The sequence below is a fragment of the Clinocottus analis genome, unplaced genomic scaffold (genome assembly GCF_023055335.1).
Source record: "Clinocottus analis isolate CAN_PGR_092001 unplaced genomic scaffold, fCliAna1.0.p SCAF_17, whole genome shotgun sequence".
NCBI lineage: Eukaryota > Metazoa > Chordata > Actinopteri > Perciformes > Cottidae > Clinocottus > Clinocottus analis.
In genome coordinates, this window is record NW_027175898.1 from 4,234,835 (window position 1) to 4,259,963 (window position 25,129).

The following is a 25,129-nucleotide window of genomic DNA, read 5'->3' on the forward strand; positions in this document are numbered from 1 at the left end:
TCTGAGCATTTATCTGTGCAAATTGACTGAAATCATACTCACCATTATGAATGCACATTAATTGGAGTGTCTTTATTTTTTGATGCAATCTCACGCAGGGTGCCAGGGCATCTTGATGAGCTTTCCGCCAGACACACAAAGTAAGGGAGAGCGCCGTGAGTAAACGGTGGTTGTGAATGTCATCTATATTGTGAACCATAATCTGCAGAAAATGATCATGAATGCATGGTATGACATTCAGCAAAGGTTGATCACTGGCATCAACCTCAGCTGAGCTTAGCTGGAACAGCAATGTTGCAAGCCCCATTTTCTTCATCATCTCCAAAGGACCGCCTTTCAGATCACCACAGCACAAACAAAAAGCCTGGCAACAATATCAATTATACATGCAGGAGGCAAACAAGGGGATTTATTTCACAACAAATAGTCTCATAGAGAGACGCTGAATGGGGCCTATTAGCATTAGAAAAGGACAACAAAACTCCCCAGTTCAACAGCTAAAGAGCAATTTGATGGGACTGGAATTGAGGAAATTGCTTGATTAGGGTGTGCATTTGGATGGGGCTGTCAATTTCAGACTCCCAGCAAGGATGTGTAGTGTAGCGACTGACACACTGCTGCAGTCAAACCATGACATTACGAGAACTGTCAGTGGTGAACTTTGATAAAGCAAGACAAGATCAGAGGATGATACGGCATTCATCTGCGTAAATGAGACCTCAATCTGTATCTGATAGAGAGGGGGAAGCTTGTCAAATGAAGATAAAGACAGACTTTTAATGAATGGTATTTAACTCTAATGTTTATTCATATATGTGTCATTTATTTGTGTGAGGAAACAGTGGGGTTTTCTGAAGTATACAGTCCTATTCAATCCTTTACATTATTTACACTTAATTCGAGTTATCCTTGGTAAACAAAACCAATTTCCACACGTATAACGGACCAATGAAACGTATATGTAGTTGTACGCTTTCTTAAAGGGCTGTTTCATAAAACATTAAAGAATTGTTAGGGAAATGACTCCAGTTGTTCTTACCCGAAACATTTGTCTTGACTTTTTTAGTTTTACCTTTGCTGGGCCAAATAGTCGTAAACGGCATGCCACTACCATATACTATTAACTTTTTTAACGGCAGTAAGAAAAGGGGGGCTCGCGCCCTTACTTGCACCACGTGTTCTCTGTTTTTATCAGCAAGGATTTCTGGGAAGCGGTGCTCATGGTAACCGATGTAAACACTGGCCGTCCTCCTCCACCTCCCTCTTCTCGGCTTTGGAGTAGCGCCCAGGCGGACGAAAATGGCAAACATGACTCGCAGTGACGACAAGTATTACGAGAAGATAACATCGATCCAACAAGTCATGCATACAAGGTGAGTGATACCCTCTTATTCGTTGGACGTGGCCTGGTGGAGACCGCGGACTCGAGTTCTGGTCTCTACCGCGCCGCAGCCTCCTCCTGCCGCCTCCCACACGGAGGGAACAGGCTAGCTACCTAGCTAAGCAGCGGAGTCAGGGCAGTCCGTTTACTTTGGACGCTCTTTTTAGCAAACAAGCAGCGCTGTTGCAGCTGTTCATTCATGTAGAAAAATGTCAAGTTAACCTGACATTAACTGTGAAACGTTTGCGTCCACATATTTACCAACTTCACCCCAAAACTAATGCTCGCGCTTGTAATGGAGTTAGCATAAGCTAGTTTGTATGGTACATCAACAATAACAAACGCATGCACTGTTCGCTGGAGTTATGTAAAGCAGCGTATTTGCACATCAACCTTAGCATACGCGTTACACATTGTTAACGAGTAACGTTATATAGTTAAGTGCCGTTAATATTGATAATTACCCATTAATTAGCCGAGCAAACCCCGGGTGACACTTCCCCTGACTGTGTTTGTGCAGGGAGAAACGGAGGTTGGAGCTGGAGAGGGACCTGTTTGCTTACTCTAGATCAGATTACAGAATGTAAGTTGATTTACTGTACATCAGTACATATATTCTTCTTATACCTTGACTTATTATGCCCTGTTCTTCTAATTTGACTTTCAAATTAAGCTGGTACTTTAATATTGTGAAACATTTAAGCAGAGAGCCCTATATTAATGTTGGCATTTTATCTGAAATGTGTTTTGCAAAATTACTATGTTTATTGGATATCATGCATACAAACTCTGTGTGTGTGTGTGTGTGTGTGTGTGTGTGTGTGTGTGTGTGTGTGTGTGTGTCTGTGTGTCAAGCACATTGCACTTTTCAGATGTAAGCTGATTTTCATAGTAAATTGAGTCTCATAAATATTAATGTACCAGGTCAGAACAGCTAAGATTTGAATTTAAAACATATTGTGCTTAACCTTTTTTCTCTGAAAAGTCTAGCTCTTATTTTTTGACAAGCTTCCTAGATAATATTTCTTTGGAATAATAGTTCTCCACTGCCTTCAGCTCACAGATAAAGCTGCGCAGTTATCTCAAGGAAATCTGTGACAGGGGAGCACGAGCAAAAATAAGAAACCTTGAGCTTCTGAGAGATGTGGAGCGCATAGAAATTAGCATGAAGGAATATAGTCCTGACCATTGTCTCCTGCAACAACAAAAGGTATAACACACACTCGCACGCACACACACACACACACACACACACACACACACACACACACACACACATACATAAAGACACAGAGATTATTGTTTGTTCAGTGGAGTAGTTTTTCTCATGAGGTTTAACCAGGTTTACACATTTGTACTTTTCTCAAAAATATTTTATTGCTTTAAATTGTTTATTAATTTCTGGAGCACCCAAAATTGTACACAATAAATCATGACTTTAGAATATGAATAATAAACTCAAGGACCTAGAATACAATGTCATTTTTTAAGTAATGTATATTCTTTATTGTAGCATGTGTGGGATACACATTTGCCTGAAAGCCATGCTGTAATTTAACACAGTGTAGTAATATTTGCTTGCAATTGCTTGATGTGACAATAGTAAACACTCAAACTGTGCAATTTATCATGACAAGCAAATGAACGAGGGGGAAAACAATGAGCCAGTCAGATTATCACTTAAAACTCAACGACAGTGCTTGACAGCTTAATATCAAATTAACAAAATTGGCTAATTATGACTCGCTGAGTTAATTGCCCAATATAGAGACTCTGAAGTGCTCCAGAGGTTTAGTCATTCTCTCCCCTCAAGCAGTTGGTTTATTTCCTCTTGATGCTTTATGAGTCCTACATGTTTGTTGTTATTTTGGTGGTCCTGTTGCTCGTTGTTCCCATTGTATAAAGCCACTTTGAATTCTGTTGTTGAAATATTATTGGCGCAATAAAAAAACAAAAATTCTCCAATGGACAGCGAGTAAATTGTAGGTGCGCATGCCGAGGTGCATACTTTCAGGATGATTTCAGTGTAATCTTTGCTAGTATTGGTTAACATTTGAAAAACAAAGGTGGGCAAATGAGAATTCATGGAAGCTACCTTTTAAAATAGTCTGCTTCTATAAACTGCCATTGTTTTGATGAAAAGGTCTGGCGTGGTTGAGCTAATCCAAGTGCCCTTCAAATGGCCATTAGGGTTTTTTTTAATTGGAGTTGGGATTAATGCAGTAAGTTAGTCTGTGGCCGGTCAGATAAATGTTAAAGGGTGTCAGCAGCTCCACAGAGGGCACTCACTTGGGAAAACCCGTTGTGATTGACTGATGCTTGACGCTGTCACCTTTGCTCTCATACGCTCTGCTTTTACACCACATGCAGATAATATTCTACAACACTATCGCGGCGTTATAACAGACAATTCCTAGTGTTTGTATGAAGAGTGAGTTTGCCTGTCACACGTCGGTTAAATGTTACGTCTATCATATTTCTGTCATTTGTCTGCTCTTATCGTACTCTTATCTCTGTATCATTCTGTCTTTACATCTCTTACAGGCTGACGTTTTCAAAAAGATTTCTGGATTCATGGGAGCAAAGAAGAATATGGAGAAAGGGCTCAATGCAGCGAAGGTAATCTTCAACATAAACTATTAGTATGGTAATAATAATAGGATTCATGCTGGGAAGTAACATGTTTGTCCATCATGTGCTTTACACGTTTCAAATCTATGTATTGTGTGTCCTGTTTTTGTGCTTTATACACATAGTTTTTATGGTTGAAAAATAGCACTTGCTTTTTTTTATGTTGGCTCCTTTTTTTATGTTTACAAGGTTTATGCAGATCTCTGTTCTATCAAGCTATGTTTTCAGGTTTAGAATAACAAAGACAAGTAGACATTATGCCTGGTAAATCTGTAGAGGATTCTACATTTAAACTGTGTATCTGTAATAGCGCAGGTGTCTAATCCTAGCTGGTGCATCTGTACAAGCGATGTAGTTCAAGTCCATAGCTGCTTTCTCCCTTCACTTAAAGCAGTTAAAGCTCTTTTAGATGAAATGTCTAAGACATCTCATAATAACTTGGAGCATGCTGTCTAGAGCAGTCACTTGTAACTGTGTGCAAAACCCCCGTCAGCCTGTCGATATTGTAATGAGCAAAATGGTACCGTCACTCCATTATGCATACAAGCCATTGGCTGGCAGTGTGCATGTCCCTCAGGCTGCAGCATTCATTAAGGGAAGCTTACCGGGCTGAAAGCTGGAGACAGATGATAACGGGATATGATTTTCATATTTAATACATTCCTTGGAAGAGCACACGCGTGCCGCAGATTGATAGAAGAATCAATTGCTACTTTAGTGAAACACTTTCTACTTTGCCCTGCAGCTACCGATGGAATCACTCAGCCAAGAAATTAACTTTTCCTCTTTTTTTTTTTTTTACCTACTTTGTGGATCTGCTGGGCAGGCTGCATGGTTTACAGTGAATGTTATTAAGCAGCTAACTGTTTGGTATTTAAGACGCTTATCAGAAAAGAAACAGAAGCCATGCGTTTTGTTATTATGTTTGGAGGGAGTTTTTTTTGCTTCACTCCTCTCCTCCCCCCCCCGGTGACATTGCAGACATGAATCAAAACTTGTCTAAAGGATTTCTAATAAGATGAAAAGTTAAAACATTAATCCGCAGACATTCTTCTAAAAGATGTTATGAAAAGCATTCTGACCTTGACCCAAAATAAGATACACTCATTCACATTTGTAAAGTGGATGCTTAACATGCTCAAGTTGAATTTCTTTCAAATCAGGCTTATTTCAACCAAGAAATTAGAATTTTTTGAAGGGTTGTATATATTTACAAATACTATATTTATGAAGTAATGGGAATTGTGTTGACAAAAATTCATAGATTTCACAGGTTTCTTTTTTCTCCCCCAAATTTGCAGGATGAAGCGGTGCATAGACAGCACCCGGGCCGCTCCCTCTCTCACCCAGCTCAGGATTTTACACAAGCGCCAGCGGTAATTTTTATGGGCCGCCAGACCTCCAGAGGGTCTGACGCTGAAGCTGGCACCACAAGTGTACACTCACACCAAGCATTGCTTCGTTCACCCAATCGCAGCATGCACTCCCGCGAACGTCTACCAAGTGGCCTTTTGAAGGACTTCAGAGTTGGCGGAGAGGATGCCGCCAGCCACCGAGCACATTTATCAGATGACATTTCAGGCTCAAACGATTCCCCTGACGGCTGTAATTTGAGTGACAAACATGAAAGAACGATGGCGGTGCTCCCATCTGTTCCGTCCATTTGTGCCTTAACGGGCGCAGCTAGCAATGAGCCTTTTGGAATTGATGATGAACAAGAACCTTCACCCGTGGTGACCTTGACGCGGCCTGAGAAGAGTCCGTCTCCCAGCAGCGGTCGTCTCATGAAGGCTGAGACTTCCCCTGCTGAACAAACTGACTCCCGAGAGGTGGCTCATCAGCCACCCGTAATGGAAGACGGGGCGAGAGGTCTCAGCCATTTCATGCCTCAAACCACTTTTGGAAAAGAAGCTCAGGATATACCAGGTTTGCGATGTTATTCCTTGCTTATTACCTTGCAATATATTTTTCCCGCTTCTTTACTTAAATATATAATGCGTTACCATTCAGGTGGACAGAGCGTCAGCACACCAAGCTCCGACGTGCCGTGGTCAGAGAGCACTGATAGTGACTTGTCCCTTTCGCTGACGGAATCTGAGCTGGAAGAAGATCCGCCGGAGGGTGTGGCACCTGAGAGGAATGCCACTTCTGGAGCGAGCGATGATGACAATCGGCACAGTCCTGAATCCTCCCGCCACTCTGACGAGTCCAAGAACCCACCACAGTTAAACTGTGAATCCTCAGCTTCAGGGCTGACATTGAAAAGGTACAGTGTGTATGACTTCTGAACATTGTTGTCTGGAAGTGGAAGGGGAATAAAAACACTAGCAAACTGCTTTATGGCAACCCACTTCTTAAAAAAAAAAGGTGCACACTGTAGTCAGTGTTTCTTCCTCACCCCCTGAGATTTAAAGGCTAACCAAGCTGAGAAAGGAGAATGTTCAGCACAGCCGCGCTGAACCACAGAGCGCTGTTAGCGATAGGAGCAGGTGAAGACACCGTACAGTCCTCGCCACCATCAAATCAGAGGCTGACAGAGGGGATTGTGGGAGTCACGGTCCATGCTGCCATACTCGCTGTGGCTCGGCGGCAGCTGCGGTGGTGGCAGTGATGCATCTTATAGGGAGAGCTCAGGACCTGTCACCGACAATATTGCCATAATCCAAGATAATGCTGTAACAGAGCAATTTTCTGCTTGAGAGACCTCAGGAAGTCCCCAGTGGAGGAGGAAATTTGTGGCACCATAGAGTGTTCTGGAGGGTGGGCATGTGGACAGCACTTACAGACACAAATCCTTAGCGTGATGATGGCCTCTGAGTTGAAGGATAATTTTGGATGGGGTTAGAGACAGAAAAGCCTGTGTGAATGTTTGTGCCCAGAGCGTCTGCATTTCCCTACAATATGCAGTATTTTCTGAACGGGACCTCTCATGTCCTTGGAAAAAGATGAGGAAAAACTGTATTTGTTATGTAAATTATTTTCTTTACCATATTCTCAGGGTCAGTCTCTTATTTATTTGTGTTTTTCCTGCCCTCGGATTATGTACAATATGCTTGTTTACTGGTAAACATTATATATATTTTTCTGATTAAGCACTCAAAATAATGCCACACAAACACAACATTTTTTAGCGTTTTTGTAGCTTGTGTAAAGACGTGATCAAAAGTGGGATTTTATTTTTCGATGCGAGTTTAGCATGTTCATGTCATGCGTTTCTGTGTGGTCCACTATACTGTTCATAGTGTGACCTCAAGAGGAGCTGCAGTTAGCCTGCACCGGGGAGACGATGGTGGGGGCTGCAGCTTTCATTGTTAACACGAAGGGCTTCTGTGTATGAGGAGAAAACCACAGGCTTTGATGTAAAGCTCAGAGAGCATCCAGGCTCTATCCTCACCCTCTCTTTCTCCCTCTCTCTCTCTTAAGGTTAGAGTTTATAGCGCTCCCTCCATTCAGCTCACAGTCAGGAAAAACAAGCCTTGGCAATTCATTAGATTATCCCATTATATTTCTCCTCCAGCATGCCTGGGGTGAGTGAGGGTACATGACTGAAATATCCTCCAGGTTTTTTCTTCCAGACTCATCATAATGGCCTCACTGTGTCCTGCTTTCAAATATGTCGTCCCTGAACTGCTGGATGGTTCTGCCTCATTGGGGACAGTATGCCATACAAAAAAAAATCCAGTTTAAGAGATGGAATGTAAGATACATATATATGTTTTATAGATAGGCTTGAAAATTATTGAAATTGTTTTCCGATGTCATGAGGGCAGTACATTTAATTTAATTGTTTTACCTTTTTATTTTTACAAACAATCCTCAGTAGGTTTCTCTGGTTTGATTTCGTCTCTGTGAACTTATTGCACATTGCCACACATATCCCAAATTTATCCCTGCACTCAAAGTGATCTTACTTGTGGTATATTTTTCCATTCTTTTGTGTTATATTTGCCGTCTACGCCGACGAGGTGAGCTCCTTCTGACACCAATCGCTCAACAATGAGACCATTCCGTGTGGTAAATCACACTGGAGCCAGTACTGTACACTGTAGACCAATATCGTTGCAGAGAGGCTGACCTCTTCCTCCTAGCTAACAATACGCCCCGGATGATGTCGACGCGCAGACAACGGTAGCATCTAAAGTGAGGTTGGGGACCTTGACATGAAAGCTGGCGACAATACAATGAGCGAGAGAGTGGTTTTGCAGAAAAACACAAACTAATTCACTTTCTCCCTCTCTAAAGGTCTCTTTTTGAAGAGCGTTGACAAATAAAGTGGAAAAAAAGAAAGATGACTATTTCAAGGCCCATGCTGATAAGGGAGAGAGAGAGTTTGAGAGAGAGAGAGAGAGAGGGAGAGGGAGAGGGAGAGAAAGATGGAGCTTTTGCCTATGCTACTTCAGCCTCACTGAAGAGGACTTAGCACAGACGGATTGCACACTACAGAATGTCATGGATATTATTCAAGCTGCCAGCTTAATCAGGATGTTACCAGGAAACAACCTGCAAAAAAGAGGGAGCAATTGTTTGCTGACCCCTAACCCAGGAGCCCATTACAGATTGTCATAAATTCTTTTTGGGCCCTTTTATGTCGGGGGGCTCAGGATCTCTCGGCTTGGGGTTTCATGGGAGAATTCAATGAGGGCCACCCAGAGCTTAATGCGCAAGAAAGAGATGGATTCCCAATATCCACATGCATTAGGCATCAATTTCTCATTCTGCAGCCTCACACAGAACCAGATTAAAGTGTAAATCTCTCACCAAAAGAAATCATTTTCAGGCCCCTTTTTTATTTTTTTGGGAACCTTCTTTTTCCTTTTAAGGTGAGATGGTGGTAGTAATGTTACATAGTTGTTAATATTTAAATTTTGGGGATTTCGATAATCATATTACATATGTATGATCAAGTTTGTTCAGCAATTTAGCTGTTAAAAACGGGTTTTAAAAGTTTTACTTTTAATTTTACAAGCTCTAGTTTTGAATGCCAGGATTCTGTTAAGTCGTGTTACGTCAAGGTGCCATTCTAATGATCAGATTCCTCCAGCCGTCCTTGAGTACTGTACTTCAAGGAACGTGCCTGGAAAAAAGCATTACTGATTTATTTATTTTTTTACAACGACAAATAATAGGACAATCGATTGCTTGGCCTCCATTTGTATTTCTTTTCACCACGTTAATGGGCAATATGTATTTAGTCTCTACCAGGAAGGCTTCTTTCATCTGCTCGACTACGTCGAAAGGCGACTCCATGACAATCGAACCAGCGTCTACGTGGATTCTTCCATTGATGGAAGACAACTCAATAGAATTATCAGGTACACCCAACTCCCCCCCTCTCTGAGCTGTGTATATTTATTTAACGGCCATGGAGCAGTTTGTGCAGACGGGGAAAACATATTATCCTTCTGCCAAGGGCTCTCACTTTAGATGAAGTGTCATCACCAACATGCACACGTCTTTATTTCTGAGGGGCTTTCAAACACATGGGATTGTTATAGTAACCGCCCTGTTGAATTGTTATTGGGAGTCAGGGAGATGGAGGATGGAGAATGTGTTTCATTAGACCGGGCTTATTTTCCATAAGCCTTTTTATATTTCATAGCATGATTAATTTACCATAATTGGAGTTCTTGTCGTAAAGTATGGATAAATGTCTGGGAAATGAAAGCTCCTCTTTCGCTGTTTGAACCCAGTTTACATGTATCCCCTTCTACGCCAACATGAGTGTAAATGATGTCAACAAAACCTTCACTCGAGAAAAGAGTGGCCATCTTGTTTCGCGACCCCCGGTCTAATGTTTAGTCTTGCTGTGATATTATGTGAGCAAGTGTGCGTGTGCATCGGTGTGTATGATCATACTTGTATACTGTGTGTGTGAAGTGTTAGCAGCTGTTGGATGTACTCCATGTGCTCCTGACCCGCCTGAGTCCAGGGCTCCATGGCAATAGCTGACTGCTCTCTATATATTGGACAGCCTTTGTAACCGTGGAGCGGGCTTGAATGACGAGGACCTTGAAGCATGTGGAGCAGTCATCCTTCATGAGCTTCAGAGGTTGTCATGGAGCACGGCAAAGGGCTGCCTGCTACCACAGGATCTAGTGACTGCTCACCAGTCCAGCACTGATCCTAATGAAATAAGGTAAGGCCTCCTGGTTTCTCTGAACCAAAATCCAACCACTGATATCAGTGTTTTTTTCCCCAATTAATGCAACTTGTAATTGTGCGATGTTGCACAATGTTGTTTTTCTCTTTGCATTATGTAACGTTACATCAGTGACAACGTGCAACCTCTGACATGCCGAGATAAAAGCAGTTCTATATAGTTGTGGTTCAGTGTAGTACAGTGTGTGTTTTGTGTACACGCTAACATTTTGAACTCTAATAAGTGTTGCTATAATGGCGTAATTCAGAGCACAGAATAACGATGCTCAGAGCACAGCAGGGTTCAATAGTCCTTTCTTTTCAGAGAGACAGAGATCAGACTTACAGTAAAGGTAAATTCCACTTTTCAGACAATATATATTTCAGAAAAAAAGGAAAGAAAAAAATATATTATATATATATCTTTGTATTTATTTTTTTCTTGGACCAGGAGAGGGCACGCACTCACAACAGTCACTGAGATATTGCACGCTGCCATTCGATACAGTCTCCCCTGTCCACAAATGTAAAGGTCATCTTGGGTGTCACCTCCTGCGGTAACGCCACATGGGTGAATGTCATGAGTAAATTAAAATGCCCTATCTGTGACTTCCAGTCCTTTGGGTAATGAGTAGTTATACTCTGAGCCAAATCCCTGCTCTGCTTCACTACTCTATTGATTTCACCGAGACCTTCCCTGCTATGCACTCGATCCAAGAAACACATCTAGCGGTCTCCCTCTCTTTTCTGTGGCGATGCCTGTTGGCTCTTTGACCTTTTATCAGGTTTTCAACCAGGTGCTGTTTTGCCGTGTGAGTCTATTCAGTGTTTAACTGGAATTCATACATTTACTTCATCTCCTGAAGTGTTAAGACGGACCAGCGAGCAGCCTTTTGAGAAACGGCTTCGTGGTAGAAAAAAAAAAAAAACTCTGACAAATGTATTATGTTCATGGTCAAATTTGAAAGCTACCTCTATTTTCCTGATAATCAAAGCATCTCTCACTGCAAGGAGGTGTAATTGTAAGTTATTTACAGATTTCCCACTGTGTATTCAGTGAGACAGCCTCTCTTTCTCTCCCACCACCCCCACCCTCGCCGCAGCGCCAGCCTCCCTCCCGATGCCGCTCGGCTGTGGGATCGCTGGTTCAAGCACGCCCTTCTGCTGAAGGAGCGCCGTGTCCTCAGCACTGAGCGCTTGGTCCAGCTGTTCACGCCGCTGCTGATGGAGCGCCATGCCACCTACAGCCACCAGGTAGCGTTGGAGGCCCGCACACTGCCGCGACACACACAAACAGGAGGTCACACGCATGCATTTGCTGACACTCACACACACACGCATGATAAGGTTTCAGTGACATGCCTTCTTTTTTTCTTCGTCTTTTCTCCAAAAAGACGAGTGTTTTTGTTTCTTTACATGTGTTTTGTTAGATTTTTTTTTTTTTTAAAGAGAGCTGTAGTTGGTACTGAGTGCCCTCTTTGTGTCTGGTGTTTGAAACCAAGCCCTGACTGCCGACTCATCAGATTGCTCCACACGTTGACCTAGACAGAAGGGAAACCCTGACCCATGTGCTAATCGCAAATTACAGCCTCTGCTTGGCTTCTTTCATCTCACGTGGCGTATTCATGTGAGAAACACTTGCTTTTAATTTGGCATTAGCCAAAAGTATTGCCATCAGCTGGGTCCGATTGAATGAGGGAGCCATTGGGACCCTCTCCACAACGGACAAGATTATTTTAGATTTCCCTCTCATTGACCTTGTGCAGATTAATTAAACAAAGAAAGACATTGCAATTCATATTCACACTTACAACCCAAAGATAAGGTCAAGAGATTTGTCAGGAATCACACTTTTATTTCCAGGAAGTCTACCATTCTATCTGCAGGAATGATCATAAACGCATGCAGGTTTTTATGTTATTATTTTCTGCGGACTCAGCTTGTGGGGGGGGGGGGGGGGTCTTGTGGTTCAGAGGTCTTGCTCCAGTGTCCTCGGCGCAATGAGAGAGGCAAAGAGGGAGACTGTAGAGCCTCTTGAAAATATGAACCAACAAAAGGAACACAGGCACTGCCATCTACATCATTTTGTCCAAGTGCATCAGAAAAAGCCTGAGTGAAAATCTTTCTCTCCCCTTTATCTCTCTCCCCCATCTACTCCCATCCATTTCTCTGTCCCTGCCTTTATTTCTCCCTCTCTTCATTTCTCTCTCTCTCTCTCTCTCTCTCTCTCTCTCTCTCTCTCTCTCTCTCTCTCTCTCTCTCTCTCTCTCTCTCTCTCTCTCCCTCTCTCTCTCTCCCTCTCTCTTTCTCTCTCTCCTCTCTCTCCTCTGTCCCCTCACACAACAGCTTACTCCCCTCACACAAGAGCAAACAGAAATTTCCATTCACGCAATGCCACATAGCCCGGCCACTCCGACAAATGGGAGCATGCAGCTCGCATGCACACACTCAAAGAGGTCCTTTGAATATTCAAGTGCTAACAGTTGCATTCATTGATATTTAAAATGCACTGTGTCCGCGAAAGCCCTCAATCCACGGTACATTTGACTAAATCTAAAAAAAGAACAAAGACCGATATCGGGGACAAGGATCAAGACAGTTTTTATTGTGCTGCGACATCAAATACCAAGTGGCAAGCTCAGATTGGCATGTGTTTGCCTCTCTTCCCCTTGAGGAAAATGAAAGCATGTACATTGTCAATCTTCACTGCGACCTACTGATAACAACTTACAATGTACTTAAAGTTTTCCACTGTCGAAATCCTCCTGATCATCCCCTCCCTATTAGTGCTCATTAAAAGTTGCAAATGGCCATCTGAGGCTGAGAGGCAGTCTTTGATCACGAAAGAGAGATGATGATGGCAGGAGTTGATATGGGGGAGGGAAAAAGGAGAGAAAAGAAATCGGTGTGTGGCATCTCCCTGCTCCTCATCTCCCGGAACAGCTCCTCTTAATTGTGTATCCTCATCTCCCCAGAGATAAAAAATGAGCTGGAGAGGGAGGAAGAGAGCAGTTTGTCTCAATTCTCGCAGCCAAGAGGGGAGATATCTGGAACGTGTTGCACATTAACACCAGGGTGATTGCATTCTTTAGGCGCTTCTCTAATCTCATGGATGAGAAGAGAGAAAGGGGAAAAAAAGAAGTGTGATTGAGAGTGGGAGCGAATGTGTGCGAAATAATCTTTTTTTCTTTTTTTTTTCTTAGCTAAAAGGGTGAGAGAATTTGAAGTTATTTTCTCTTGGCGTTTGAACAGGCACCGCGGCTGCACCTCTGTGCGAGCAGCCATGGCCAAAGTAAATGACTTGCCTAATCGGCGAGGGTTCAATTTGACACTTCCTTCACAAAATGGGAACAATTAAGAGTGTGGTTTTAATTTGTGCCGCTCACAGGCCAAAGTGCTGCTGAGGACACTTGTGTCCCGGTCCAGTGAGGAGTGCCCCTCAGCAGAGGACGAGAGTGACTTGTCTTCTTCGTGTAGTCCTCCTTCTCTCCTGGCTGACGGGGATGTGAAGCCTGCCAGTCCGGTACGGAAGCAATGGATCCAAGGTTATTAAAGATTATTACTATTGAAATAAACATGTAGCAGTATAATTGGACCAGGATATTTATAAGCTGGGTTTTCTACGGAGGAGTGGGTTCATTGTCTAGCAGTGAAAAACAAGCTCTCCCCTCGGCAAGTGTTTTGCCAGTAGAATCCCACAAATGTCCAAAACATCCCACATTTTCTGTCTTTGCACAGTAATATGAAACAAGACCATTAACAGTAACAAATGTAGACTGCTGCTATTATTTAATTTTTTTGCAAACCACCTCTGCAGAGAACTAAAACTTTGCTTTTATGAAAGAAATCAATTTCACCATAGAGCCTTCTTTATTAATCCCTCCTGTCCTAGTTTTTCTACAGGCTTCTATTCAGAGCGAAAGAAAGACCCCCCCATTCCCATTGCTATCCCGAGACTCCCGTCCTCCCTGCCACTGCTTCTCACTGTGCGCTTCCCTTTCTTACAGAACTACAAAGTACTGAAGAGGACAGCCAGGACGAAAGCCCTGTGGAAAGTGTTCCTATTAGAGGTAAAAAGGCATCGCCGGTGCCCCAGCATTCACACTGTCCTTATGTTGTGGTTTGTTTTCTTCCCACTGCAGTGAATAATGGGCTCTTTTACACAGTGGCTGAGGCAGGATGATCAAGGTGAATCCAGGGTCAAAGTACCACATGAAGAGCTGTGCAAGTTCTCTCTAATTATCTCCGAGAAAAGCTAGCTATGTTTTCAGCCTGGCCTGAGGCGTTCCGGCAAAGTTGATAATTCGCTGGTCCGGCATAATGCAGCCGCTTTAATAGTCAGGACGCCGGGGTGGGAAGCGCAAGAGATCTGTCATGGGTTCTCATTATCTTCTAAACAATGCTCTGGAAAGGCTGGACTTGAAAAATACTAGATGTGAAGGCATCCTGGAAGCAGCTGGTGTGCCCATCCCTAAGCTGCACCTCTGAAATGTAAAGCAACCCTATATTACCCATGGCTACCCGATTTCCTACGGGGTGTTTCATGTGCCTGCATCCCTAAGGTGCACAGCCAGCAAAAATGAGTCCAGTTTACAATCGCTACACTTAATCAAAAGAGCCGTCGCCATTAAAAAAGGAAAACATGACAAAAGATTTTGCAAGGGAAGGGATTTGCTGTGCTGAGCGACATCAATGTCACAATCAAATACCACGACCTTGGAACTGATAGTAATTGCCAATCCGTGACTGTCTGTATGCCTAATGTTAAATAAAAACAAGATGTATGACTACATGTAAAAGCAATGGCTGTATAATGTGATGTGAGTGGAGTAGCACTGTAAATACCATGTTTTCTTAAAATTTGCACTTTCATTATGAAACCAAGTAAAGCATGTTAGGACTTGGTCATTCAAGAGCACAATTTTGCACTCTCCTTTGATTTGATGTGTGTGCGTTTCAGCAACATCATTGAGACAACAGCCCATTTATTATGTACTTCTGCGCTGTTTTTTTTTTCTTTTTTGCAAGCGCAGTCTCTTTGCTCCTCTCGAATATGATACCTACTTTAGCGCGCCGGAAAGTAATTATGAGTGTTTTTAAAACAGAAAATCAATCATTGCCTTTCTGGTAGGGGATGCTGAGATAATGTGAGAAGCTGATTGCCGTCTCATGGAAACTGTTGCTACATGCTGTAGGCTAGAATCAACAGCTTAGCTGATTGAGCGCTGTGTTTTCCCCTTCACTCCGTCCAGCAGTGAGACCAAAAGACTCGGCTACTGAAGCGTGTTGTCTCCTCAAACACAGAAACCTCTGAAAGTTGGAAACCTGGGTTTTAAGCAAATATTTGACAGTTACTTTTTTTCCCTGTGTGTGTGTGTGTGTGTGTGTGTGTGTGTGTGTGTGTGTGTGTGTGTGTGTGTGTGTGTGTGTGTGTGTGTGTGTGTGTGTAAATAGAGACAAAAGCTTATCAGTTACTTAAACAATCAGCCATGCAGAAAAGGCTGCAGAGTTCTGAAGAGGAGGAGGAGGAGGACGATGGCCTCTCAGGTAAGGGATGCGGGCCACTCTACCAGGCAACTAGCGAGCAACAGGAGCTTAACCATCGGTCAATACTGGCCTTATGTTCTCACATAAGGACATCACAGCAGGACCATGTTTTGTGTGTTCATAGATGTAAGTGAAAAGCAATCAGTCCAGGTTTTCTCAACCTTTTGTTTTAGCTCTTAATCTTGTTTTTTAACAACGGCAGACTTGGACACATAATATAATCAGTATGCATGGAGACACCAAGATTGAGATACCTAGTCTTTGCCCCTCATAAGCCAGACCATAAATGTCTATGTTAGTATGCATTGTAGATTAGCTTGTGTTGAGATGTCCCAATCAAATGTTTTTATATGGCCCTGTTTGCTCTTTTAAGGAATAAATCATGGCCATGAAGAGGACCTGGGGAGGGCCAAACGCTCCTCACATCAAGACCCTTACCCTCGGTAAGAACATTGTTATTATTCAACGGGCCACAGGAAATGGGCCACCAGACACCAAAGTGGTTGATGTACATTTGCATGGCGGCTCTCATAATTCCCTGTTCATTTCCATAAGATCAAGGGGGCGCCACCCATTAACTCGCTTACAAAGACAAAAGGCCCCTAAAGCCCCTCTCACTCACTGTTTGCTGGCTTCAGCCGGGTTTCAGAAATCAAAAACAAAAAACGGCCACCACAAAAATAAACTGGGCGTCATAATCCCACTGTTGTCAGCCTTGTCGTCAGAAGGCAAACGGATCATGTCAAGAAGAGAATCAGGGACAACTGTTTTGGAAGAAGGAGACTCGAGTGTTGACAAGGACAAATGTCCTTTTCATTTCCACCCTCTAGAAGCGTTGAGGCTTCTCAAATCAGAGCCCTAAGTGGATCGAAAAAGAAGATCTAATGATAAATAGCTCGGTGGATGCAAACACCGTCGCAGCTACATTTGAATATCAACACGACTTCATCAAATCTGCAATTGCGTGTCGGGTCCTCAGAGCACCTCTTCACAGCGAACCCATTTGGGCCGTCGTAATGGCTGGGTAAACGTTATGAGGAATAATCTTCTCTGATTTCATGTGATTACTGGGCACCACGCTGACACAAGGAAGTCTATATCTCTCTGGCCTGGCAAGCAGGCGCTCCCAGTCAGCCTATTAGCCCAGGGAAGGGCCTAATGGGCTGGCTCTATTGTGGCCCTTATAGCTGCTGATGTCTGCCCCTGTCAGCCCCGGTGACCACCCTCTTTAATAAACATGAGCCAATTTCAGCACCAGACCTTCTCAGGTGGCGCCTGTGCTGTTGTCATTAATGCACGTGGAATGCCCGCACCGTATGTGATCAAACTAAATTTGCAGAATAAAAAAGAACAAAAACAGAGCATAACGTCGGCTGTGATGAGACAAGTTGTGGACATAAGCAAAATTGGACAAACGAGTGATAACGCTCGCCTGATGCTGTAATCTTACTCGGGTTAGGAAGGAGGAAGCAAGCTGCCGCCATGGCCAAAAGCCTTTCTTTTGGTCATGCAACTATTTCCCACGTCTTTTCTTTGCTTCCTGGACGCTCCGATTTAGGCATTCCACTTACCGCAGTCACTCTTTGCGCTTTATTGCTTCCACGAGTGGTCTGGAAGCCCTGCACTTAAGCAGAAGCATAACACTGCTTCCCTGCTTTCTCTGTGTGTGTGTGTGTGTGTGTGTGTGTGTGTGTGTGTGTGTGTGTGTGTCTGTGTGTGTGTGTGTGTGTCTCTCTCTCTCTTTTTTGCCCCTTCGTCATCTATTTGCCCCCTCTTCCTCTCTGTCTTCCTGTGTTTTCCTCTGCCCCCCACCCCTCCATCTCCCCCACCACCACTACACCACCCCACCCTACTTGTTAATTATTTGCTTTATTTTGTCAGCGAGCTGATGAGTGACATCAAAAGGAGGATGGAGCTGGACTCAAAATACAGAAATGGCTTCCTCTCTGTTGTCTTAGACAATAATTATGATTTGCCAGTTAAGCCTGGACTACAGCAGAGGGATTGTAGTTTAAAGCAGAGGCTTTGGTGCAAAAAATGCATTTATAGCCCTTTGTGAGGCTCCTCATTATGTGTGGGCCCGATTCATTAAGTAATTGGTTTGCAGTTGTTTACATGAGTATTAAGGCCTTCTATTCAGGGCCTTTGAGAGATACATTGTGCAAATGTTGCATGTTATGAATGCAGAATGAGAGGCGGGGGGCCAGTCCTATTGGCCAAACACTGCACTCTGCTGAAAAGCGAGAGAAAAGCACTGGGTGCTGCTTTGCATAGCAATGACTAGGGCCTTAATAAGCTTTACAGATTAAATACATGCAGTCTATACAAGATGCAAAGAGATACTCTTAACACATTTATATGTGCTCATTTCACTATTATGGCATTGGAGAGAATTGAGGTCTTTCATATTCTTTATTCCCCCCCTCTCTCCCCTCTCTTCCTTGCTCTCTCTCCCACACAGTGTTTTTCAGTCAGATACTTTCATAGAATGTGCTGTTTATTGTATTATAACTCGTGGGGAAGCGACTGATTTGTCCATTAGAAATCTTTTGCTGTCTTTGTGAGTGGCAAAGTAAAATCACTTTGTGGTTGAGTGGGGATGAAAGGAATAATGCACGAAGGAGTGAGTCTTAATAAGCAGCTGCACTCCATGTAAAGACCACTTGTTCCCCTTTGTATGCAAGTGCATGCCACTGCTTCCTCTCGTGCAAAGAATCATTGTGCTCCTTTCTACTGTAGGCATTTCAGATGCCACTCCTTTTCTTATTTTTCTTTTTTCTTTTCTTTTAATACCTTCATACCCCCCCACCTGTTTGAACACATGTGCACAGACACACACACACACACACATACAAAACAAAATCCTCCAGCCATCAGCCGGTGTGATGATTGTTGTGCCTAGTGCCTGCTTGACAAAAACCTTGACTCAACAATTAGTGGTTTACAGCTTTGCCTTGGACAACAGGATGTGCTCAAGCATTCAACCTCAAATCACTCAAAATGTCAAAATCAGAATCTCTCGTTTCTCTCTCTCTCTCTCTCTCTCTCTTTCTCTCTCTCTCTCTCTCTCTCTCTCTCTCTCTCTCTCTCTCTCTCTCTCTCTGGATCTCTGACAGCTCACTGGGATGAGGGAAGGAGGGGTGAGAGGGACATGAGCTGAGAGAAAGGACTGAAGGGGAGGGGACGGGAGAGAGCGGGAGATAGAGGGAGACAGAGAGGCCGTAGCGGACAAAGAGACGTAGTGAAAGACGTGTTCCTGTTCTGAACGGTGAATGAAGAGAAATGCATGTAAACAGTTTAACAGACAACATCACGTGGTCCGAACGTTAAGTCTGCACTTTTGTTTGTTTGTTTTTGGAGAATGGCACTGACCATGTTTTCCTTTTTTCCCTTCCTTTTTCGACTTCCGATAACAAATTAGTTGATCTCCTTCAGTTCGGAGCAAAGAATAAGACGGTGGTTTGTGGAGAAAGGAGCATTTAGAGGCTCCAACCAGAGGAGGTCACTGTCCTACATAAGCTTCCTCAAACCAGTGAAGATGGCTCTAAACAAAATAAATTGTCTGTCAAGCACTTTCTGTGCTTTATCTGAACATTGTTGATACAATTACGCTTTTTGACTTATGTATTACTCTTCAGTTGCCTGGAGGCTGTGAGAGGCAAAAAAAGGACAAAAGATGGAGAAAATCATAACTTGTGAAATCTGTATTAATTTACTGTCTGATGCCATTTCTAAGGGCATTGTGCCAGTTTGCTCTTTATTCTAACTTGGTCATGTTATTTTTTTACATTCTTATACATGTATCCTGTACGTGTTGGGACAAGCCCGCCGACGTTAGTTCACCCTCACATGGGTTACGGGTGAAGCAGCATGAGATGATCTGTCCTTCAGCCATCCCCTCGCACTGGCCGTCTCCACCAGACTGCCACCAGTCAGGAGGAGAGCGGCGCCGTGTTGAAATCATTGGCCCCCGATACCCCTTCCTCTGAGTTGCAGTACCCACTCATTGCCAGCAGAGAGCACTCACATGTTAGAGAGGGCCCACTCACAGTGCACTCACAGTTGCCTCTCACTGTTTGCCCCCACTGAGCGCTACATCCTGCTACCATTCAGGCCTGTTAGAGTACATCTAAACGGAGCCTAAACAATGTTTCTGCGGGGTCATAGCTGGGATGGGAGTAGGAGTTGATGGGAATGATGAGGTGATGGGTCTCCCTTTACCTTTAGACAAGCACCGCTGCGCAAAAGTGCTATTGTGCTATTAGCATTTGTGTGTGGGTGGCAGGAGCTTATGAAAAAAAAAAAAGCCAGGGTAAATAAAAGCAGTTTTTCTGGCTATCTGCGTGTGCAAGGCTGTGTTAAATGCTTTGTAAGCATTATTTCCTCTGTCAGTCCTCACAGTTCCTAATGTGACTGTAGTATTCAAGCCAGTGAGTCCAAGAAACACAACCTGGTCTGTGTGAAAGACAGTGTGTTCTGGTTGAATGTGTATGTACAAATACAGTGCTGGACACTTTCTTTCTAGTAAACCTAGTTCAGATGTTTGATTGCAGCTTTTTTTTAAAAAGGCTAAGTGTCTGCTACTTTAACTGTAGTGCATGAAAACGTGACGTGCAGCACGTTGTTTAGGCTGAACGCCTCGACACTATTCAAAACGCTAATCTCAACGGACCGCACTTGTATTTGTGAGAAATTTGCAGGAGTAGTTTGTGTGTTTGTTCCACAATAGAGGCACCTTGAGATATCGCTACTGATTTGGGAAAACAGAGTCAGGATGCTGCACACTAGCAAACCGAGCAAGTAGAAAGAACATAAATGGAGTCTGCTACACCAGAGAAATTGTCTTTAAACTTACAGTATGATTGTGTTTGATTTTAGCAGCAATAATTGTGTTATTCCTTAAGAGCTTTAACTCGGCTCATAGAGAACGAGCGTGGTGCAAACTGATAAAAGAAGTCAGAGGTTTGATAAAGGAAATACACAAACATCAAGCTCCAGTTGTGAGACGAGAACGAAACCCATCGCACACTTTTAAAGGTCGCTGTGGACTCCGCTCGGAATAGCGGACACAAAAACTGTTAAAACACGAGACAAACAACAATAGGAATCGTAAAGGCCGGAGAAAGAGAATGAGCGAGGCATTGAGGGGAAAAAAGTGGACGTTACAAGAGCTGTAATTTGCATCGTTTTACCAGTCTACCTGTCTACCAGAGCCTGTAAAACACTGGCCAGCCCAGTCTTACATATTCAGATCATTTGCCTCAATTAAGGGAAACTCAGCAGAAGATGAACCGGCATAAATGTTTATGGAAACGGAATATTAGATTGGTGGGGTCAGATCCAGATTGGGCTCTCTATGGTAATAGCCCTGTCTTGAAATCAGCCCTGTCCCTCACTGAAGTGGAACAGCTGATAGACTATTCCCATCCCCGGGGGGGAGTTCAAGAAAAAGAAAAGCCCAATTTACTCTCGGTAACAGCTATTATTGTGGCAAAGGAGAGGAAGTAATCGTGTAGATTATTGCTGTATTTTTGCTGCTGCAGGCTCTGGTGGAGATCTGTTGCCTAACAGTTGTAAATGGATGCAGTGGTTTCGTTGTGCATCTGTGCTTTATCACCTTTTCACTTCAACAAGCTGAATGTGGATAGCAGGTGAATTACTTTTTCTTTTTTTATATGCACATATATGTACTCTTCACTTTATACACCCTCAGCCTGCTCCATAATCTTTCAACATATCAGGACCTTTGATCTATCATTTTGACCAAAGATTTTAACATGAATAGTCCCCTCCCAAAATAAACAACTTCTAACTCCCAAAACAACTAGGATTTTTCTGTCTGGTATGGTCAGTAGGAAATTATTCTGCCAACTAAAAAGAGTTGACACGTTCTGTTCTTAATCACAACATAGTCTAGGGATAACAAACCTATCATCATTTTTTACATATTTTGCCAAACAAAATCCTCTATTTTTACAAAACTCTATCATATGCCAGCAGATGAGATTGATTATCCGTCATTGTGTCTTTGCTCTCCGTTATTTTGCTTCATTTACCCAGCCTCTGCTTTGATTTGCTGGCTTTGTAACCACCTGAGGTTCAACATGCTGTTGGAACAGATGCAGGAATCCTCCAAATGTCCTGTACCAAGCCCCGTCAGCTTGTGAATATAAAGACTATATTATAATGGTTATATGGGCTGTATGGTGTATATTGCGTCTCGCACCAAGCAATCTGTTCACAGTTAGGAATGAGAGTTATGTCTTTTTTTTTTTTCCTCTCTCGCATGCTGCCTTGAGTGGTGCAAAGCAGTAATAGTTTGGAAGATGGCAATTGGAAAGCAGCCAGAGTAATTTGCTCCTTATACTCAATGTACAGTCACATGTGCCAAGACTTAGTGGAGGGGGAGAGGAGGAGATGAGGGTGATTGAGAGTATGAAAATCAAACAGGTCATGGGTTTGAATTGATGCAGATGGGGATGCACGCCGCTCACCATTTTTTTTTTCTTCTTCTTCACCAGAGCTTATTTGCTTAAAACTCTGCATCTTTTTTGTTTCTTTTCCTCTCCCATGTCCAAGAAAAGCGTCGACACAGCTCCAATACAGAAGGTCCAAACAAATAAGCCATATGGATATGTATGCTAACCTGGGAGATGATGAGGCTATATTGTGGGTTTGAATAGGCTCTGGGATGATGTAAATTAAAGAGGAGGCCTTTAAAAGTGGAAAAGGGGGGCCTTATTGCATATGCATTAAGGAAGATCAAAGCCTTTTCGGAGGTCACACATTTACATAGCAATATCACCAGAGCTATGAGAACCTGGCAACCCTGTTTTTGGGACTATTTTCTTGAATAAAGAGGGCCTTGTGGAAGTCCTTTTGCACAATTAGAACAGGAGTCAAGGAAGTTCTGCCTGCCTTTTTCTTTTCTTTGGTTATTTTTTTGTGTAAAATAGTCGGGGGGTTTTGTGTTTTTTTTTTAACACCAGGTAATAACTTTACATGGCCAAAAACTGTCCTTGTGTTTCCAGGGAAGAGAAGACCAACTCAAAAGCTCATACGACTCGACAGTCCAAAGGTGAGTAGAGACAAACTCATTTCAATTGTATGTGTCATAAGAAATGTCAATTACAGGTTCATGCGTTCGTTGGCATGTATTTTTTGTAAATGTTGAGCCACGGGAGGACACTAAATGTTTGAATACATTTATCTATAAAAGCAGTTTCGGAGGATGTGTAAATGAAAATAATTGACCTTGAGGCCAAATCCCGGGTACTGAAAGCTTAGATATATGTTGCACTACCTACATCCTCTGAGAGATAACTTTAAAAGCCCTACTTCAGGACTGCCGTGCTACTGATCAAACCTTAAACAGCTGCTCTACACAACCCCTGAACGAGTGTTGTTGATTCTCTCGACTCATCTACATAGTACAGATTGCAGTTGACCACTAGTGTCAGATTGCATCTCAGTTCCTCTCACTTCACTGCTCTATAGATTGTATTGAAATGTCTTCTGTATTTACCGAACAGGATGTAATGCACGTTTTCAGGCTGTATTAAAAGGGAGAATCATTTTTTTTAAAAAGCAAACGATTTTCATGGCGCAATCAAACTCAAGGTAAGATTTAGCTTCAGTGCCTTCATCGTTGGAATGCTTATAAAGAATTAACTGGAGAAAGAAACTATGCAGACGATATGAAAGGTTACACCTCATTTGAAGCCGGGAAGGGTCATTGTGTTCTAATATTGTAATTTTGTGTTTCTTTCTCTCCACCTTTTTGTACAGCTTTCTGGGGGGACTCGGATCACAGCGACTCAGAGATTGAAGCAGCTTTGCGTCCTCAACCTTTCAACACAAGCAATAATGACATTGATTGCTTCTTTGACTGAGATTTCCCCGCAGATGTTTTTTTAAATGAACTACATTATTTCTCAGGCAGTTTGGCTCTCATTAATCCTCTCCCCCAACCCCACCGATCATTATTTTAGTGGTCTGCATTGTAAATCATATGCACGCTGTATCGTAAAAACAAATAATAAAGTTGACAGCTCTCACGCTGTGTAAAGTGCGTGAAGAGTTGTCCAACACTCTGATGTTAACCCTGCTTCAGTCTCTTTATCTGAACAACTCTCCCGGCTCATAATAACAGCTCGAAATAGATTAAACTGATCTTTTAAAGCGATTTGTTTGCACTAGGCTGGAAATCATGCATTTTGAATGCCGCAAGCATCTCCGAGTGCTCTACCTCCAGCATGCTCGAGTGTAGTGATGTGAGTCACCTGTGAAATGACAAAGCACAATGGCCACTCTGCAAGCTGCTGTGCGACCTGTGAACCTGCTGAAGAGGCCCATCTCCCAGGGCACAAAGTGTTGCAGCGCTAACAAACTCTGAATATTTAGAACCGCCCAACAGACGCCGCGACCGCACATATTCTCGCAGCTGCTTCTTTGATGCCCACAAAGACGCACGTCTAAATTCTTCGGTACAATTGTGTAAATGAGTCACAAGTAGCCGGATTGTTGGTGAAACCACACAATGGCCTTCTGCAATTTATCATTTTGCAGCACATTGTGCACTCGGTTTCTATTAATAACTCGGAGCTGCTGTGTGGGAGGCAGCATTCCCAAGTTTACATTCATAGTTCATTATGTCTGTAGTGTAAATTTCCAAATCTGCCATTCTGGGATGTGGTAAAAGCCCCTGGCATTCAGTGTCAGCAGGATTCCATTAGTCAGCTTTAGGTGACTTTACATGCCTGAACCTTTTAAAGTAGGACTCCACATTCATTACCAATAATGGCTTCAGACAGCCCTGACCCACCACAGAAAAGGGACTGTGGCAGAATAATTTGGAGTTTGCTAAAAGGCTCCCTAACATAATATCCATGTTAAGGAGCATGTCAACAGATACTTGTGTGTGACAGATAGCTCACGGTGGAAGCGGGAGTTATATTATACTAATGTGTACTAACACAATAACATTTTTAAAAAGGCACTTTTCTGATTCCATGCCGAAGAGACGACGAGGATGAAATCCAGCTCATTCTCTCCGGAGCGCGTGTAGTCAGGCGGTCATGGGAGAACGTGCACGGTTTTATCTTGCCGTTCAGGGGTCGGCACGGTGGCTCACCGAGAGAGTCCGCATTACTTGATCTATCATGTTCAGGTTGCCATTAGACAGCTCCGCTCAGTTCTTACAGCGGGCGTTTCGAGAAGGTGATCCATGTTTATTGTGACTAGATTGTCTCTCAGGGAAAAGCTTCTCTTTTTTTTCATGATGATCCTACAATACAAAAGACATAAATAATACCGCAGTGTGAAAGTACATTTTCTTATTTAATTTTGCTCTTTACACTCTCTACACTTTAAATTATCCTGAAGATAACTAATATCAGACATTTTTCTGAACCAGAGAACATGTGAATCTGA

The 25,129-nt window shown here is 43.0% G+C and overlaps 1 protein-coding gene across 4 annotated transcripts; it reads left to right on the plus strand.

Moving 5' to 3' along the window:
* The first annotated feature begins 1,218 nt into the window (after nt 1–1,218).
* On the plus strand, nt 1,219–23,799 carry kiz (kizuna centrosomal protein). Of its 4 annotated transcripts, XM_068580177.1 has the most exons (15): nt 1,219–1,373; nt 1,902–1,964; nt 2,438–2,591; nt 3,926–4,000; nt 5,314–5,938; nt 6,023–6,278; nt 9,205–9,324; nt 9,984–10,148; nt 11,254–11,404; nt 13,539–13,695; nt 14,158–14,220; nt 15,605–15,697; nt 16,071–16,140; nt 22,729–22,775; nt 23,486–23,799. In XM_068580177.1, exons 1-15 carry the CDS (start codon nt 1,300–1,302, stop codon nt 23,587–23,589), a joined length of 2,217 nt encoding a protein of 738 aa, XP_068436278.1. In that variant the 5' UTR covers nt 1,219–1,299; the 3' UTR covers nt 23,590–23,799. The 4 variants fall into 4 exon arrangements, with proteins under 4 accessions (XP_068436278.1, XP_068436279.1, XP_068436280.1 ...); XM_068580178.1 differs by lacking the exons at nt 15,605–15,697; nt 16,071–16,140; XM_068580179.1 differs by lacking the exons at nt 15,605–15,697; nt 16,071–16,140; nt 22,729–22,775; nt 23,486–23,799 and adding an exon at nt 14,293–14,949.
* The last annotated feature ends 1,330 nt before the right edge of the window (nt 23,800–25,129 follow it).

What these genes read in the sequence shown, in the direction of transcription:
- kiz (XM_068580177.1), top strand. Translation starts at nt 1,300, where the DNA reads ATGGCAAACATGACTCGCAGTGACGACAAGTATTACGAGAAGATAACA. An exon ending in CAACTCAATAGAATTATCAG is followed by an intron (nt 9,325 to 9,983) that starts GTACACCCAACT and finishes TATATTGGACAG; the next exon opens with CCTTTGTAACCGTGGAGCGG. An exon ending in GGAGGACGATGGCCTCTCAG is followed by an intron (nt 15,698 to 16,070) that starts GTAAGGGATGCG and finishes TGCTCTTTTAAG; the next exon opens with GAATAAATCATGGCCATGAA.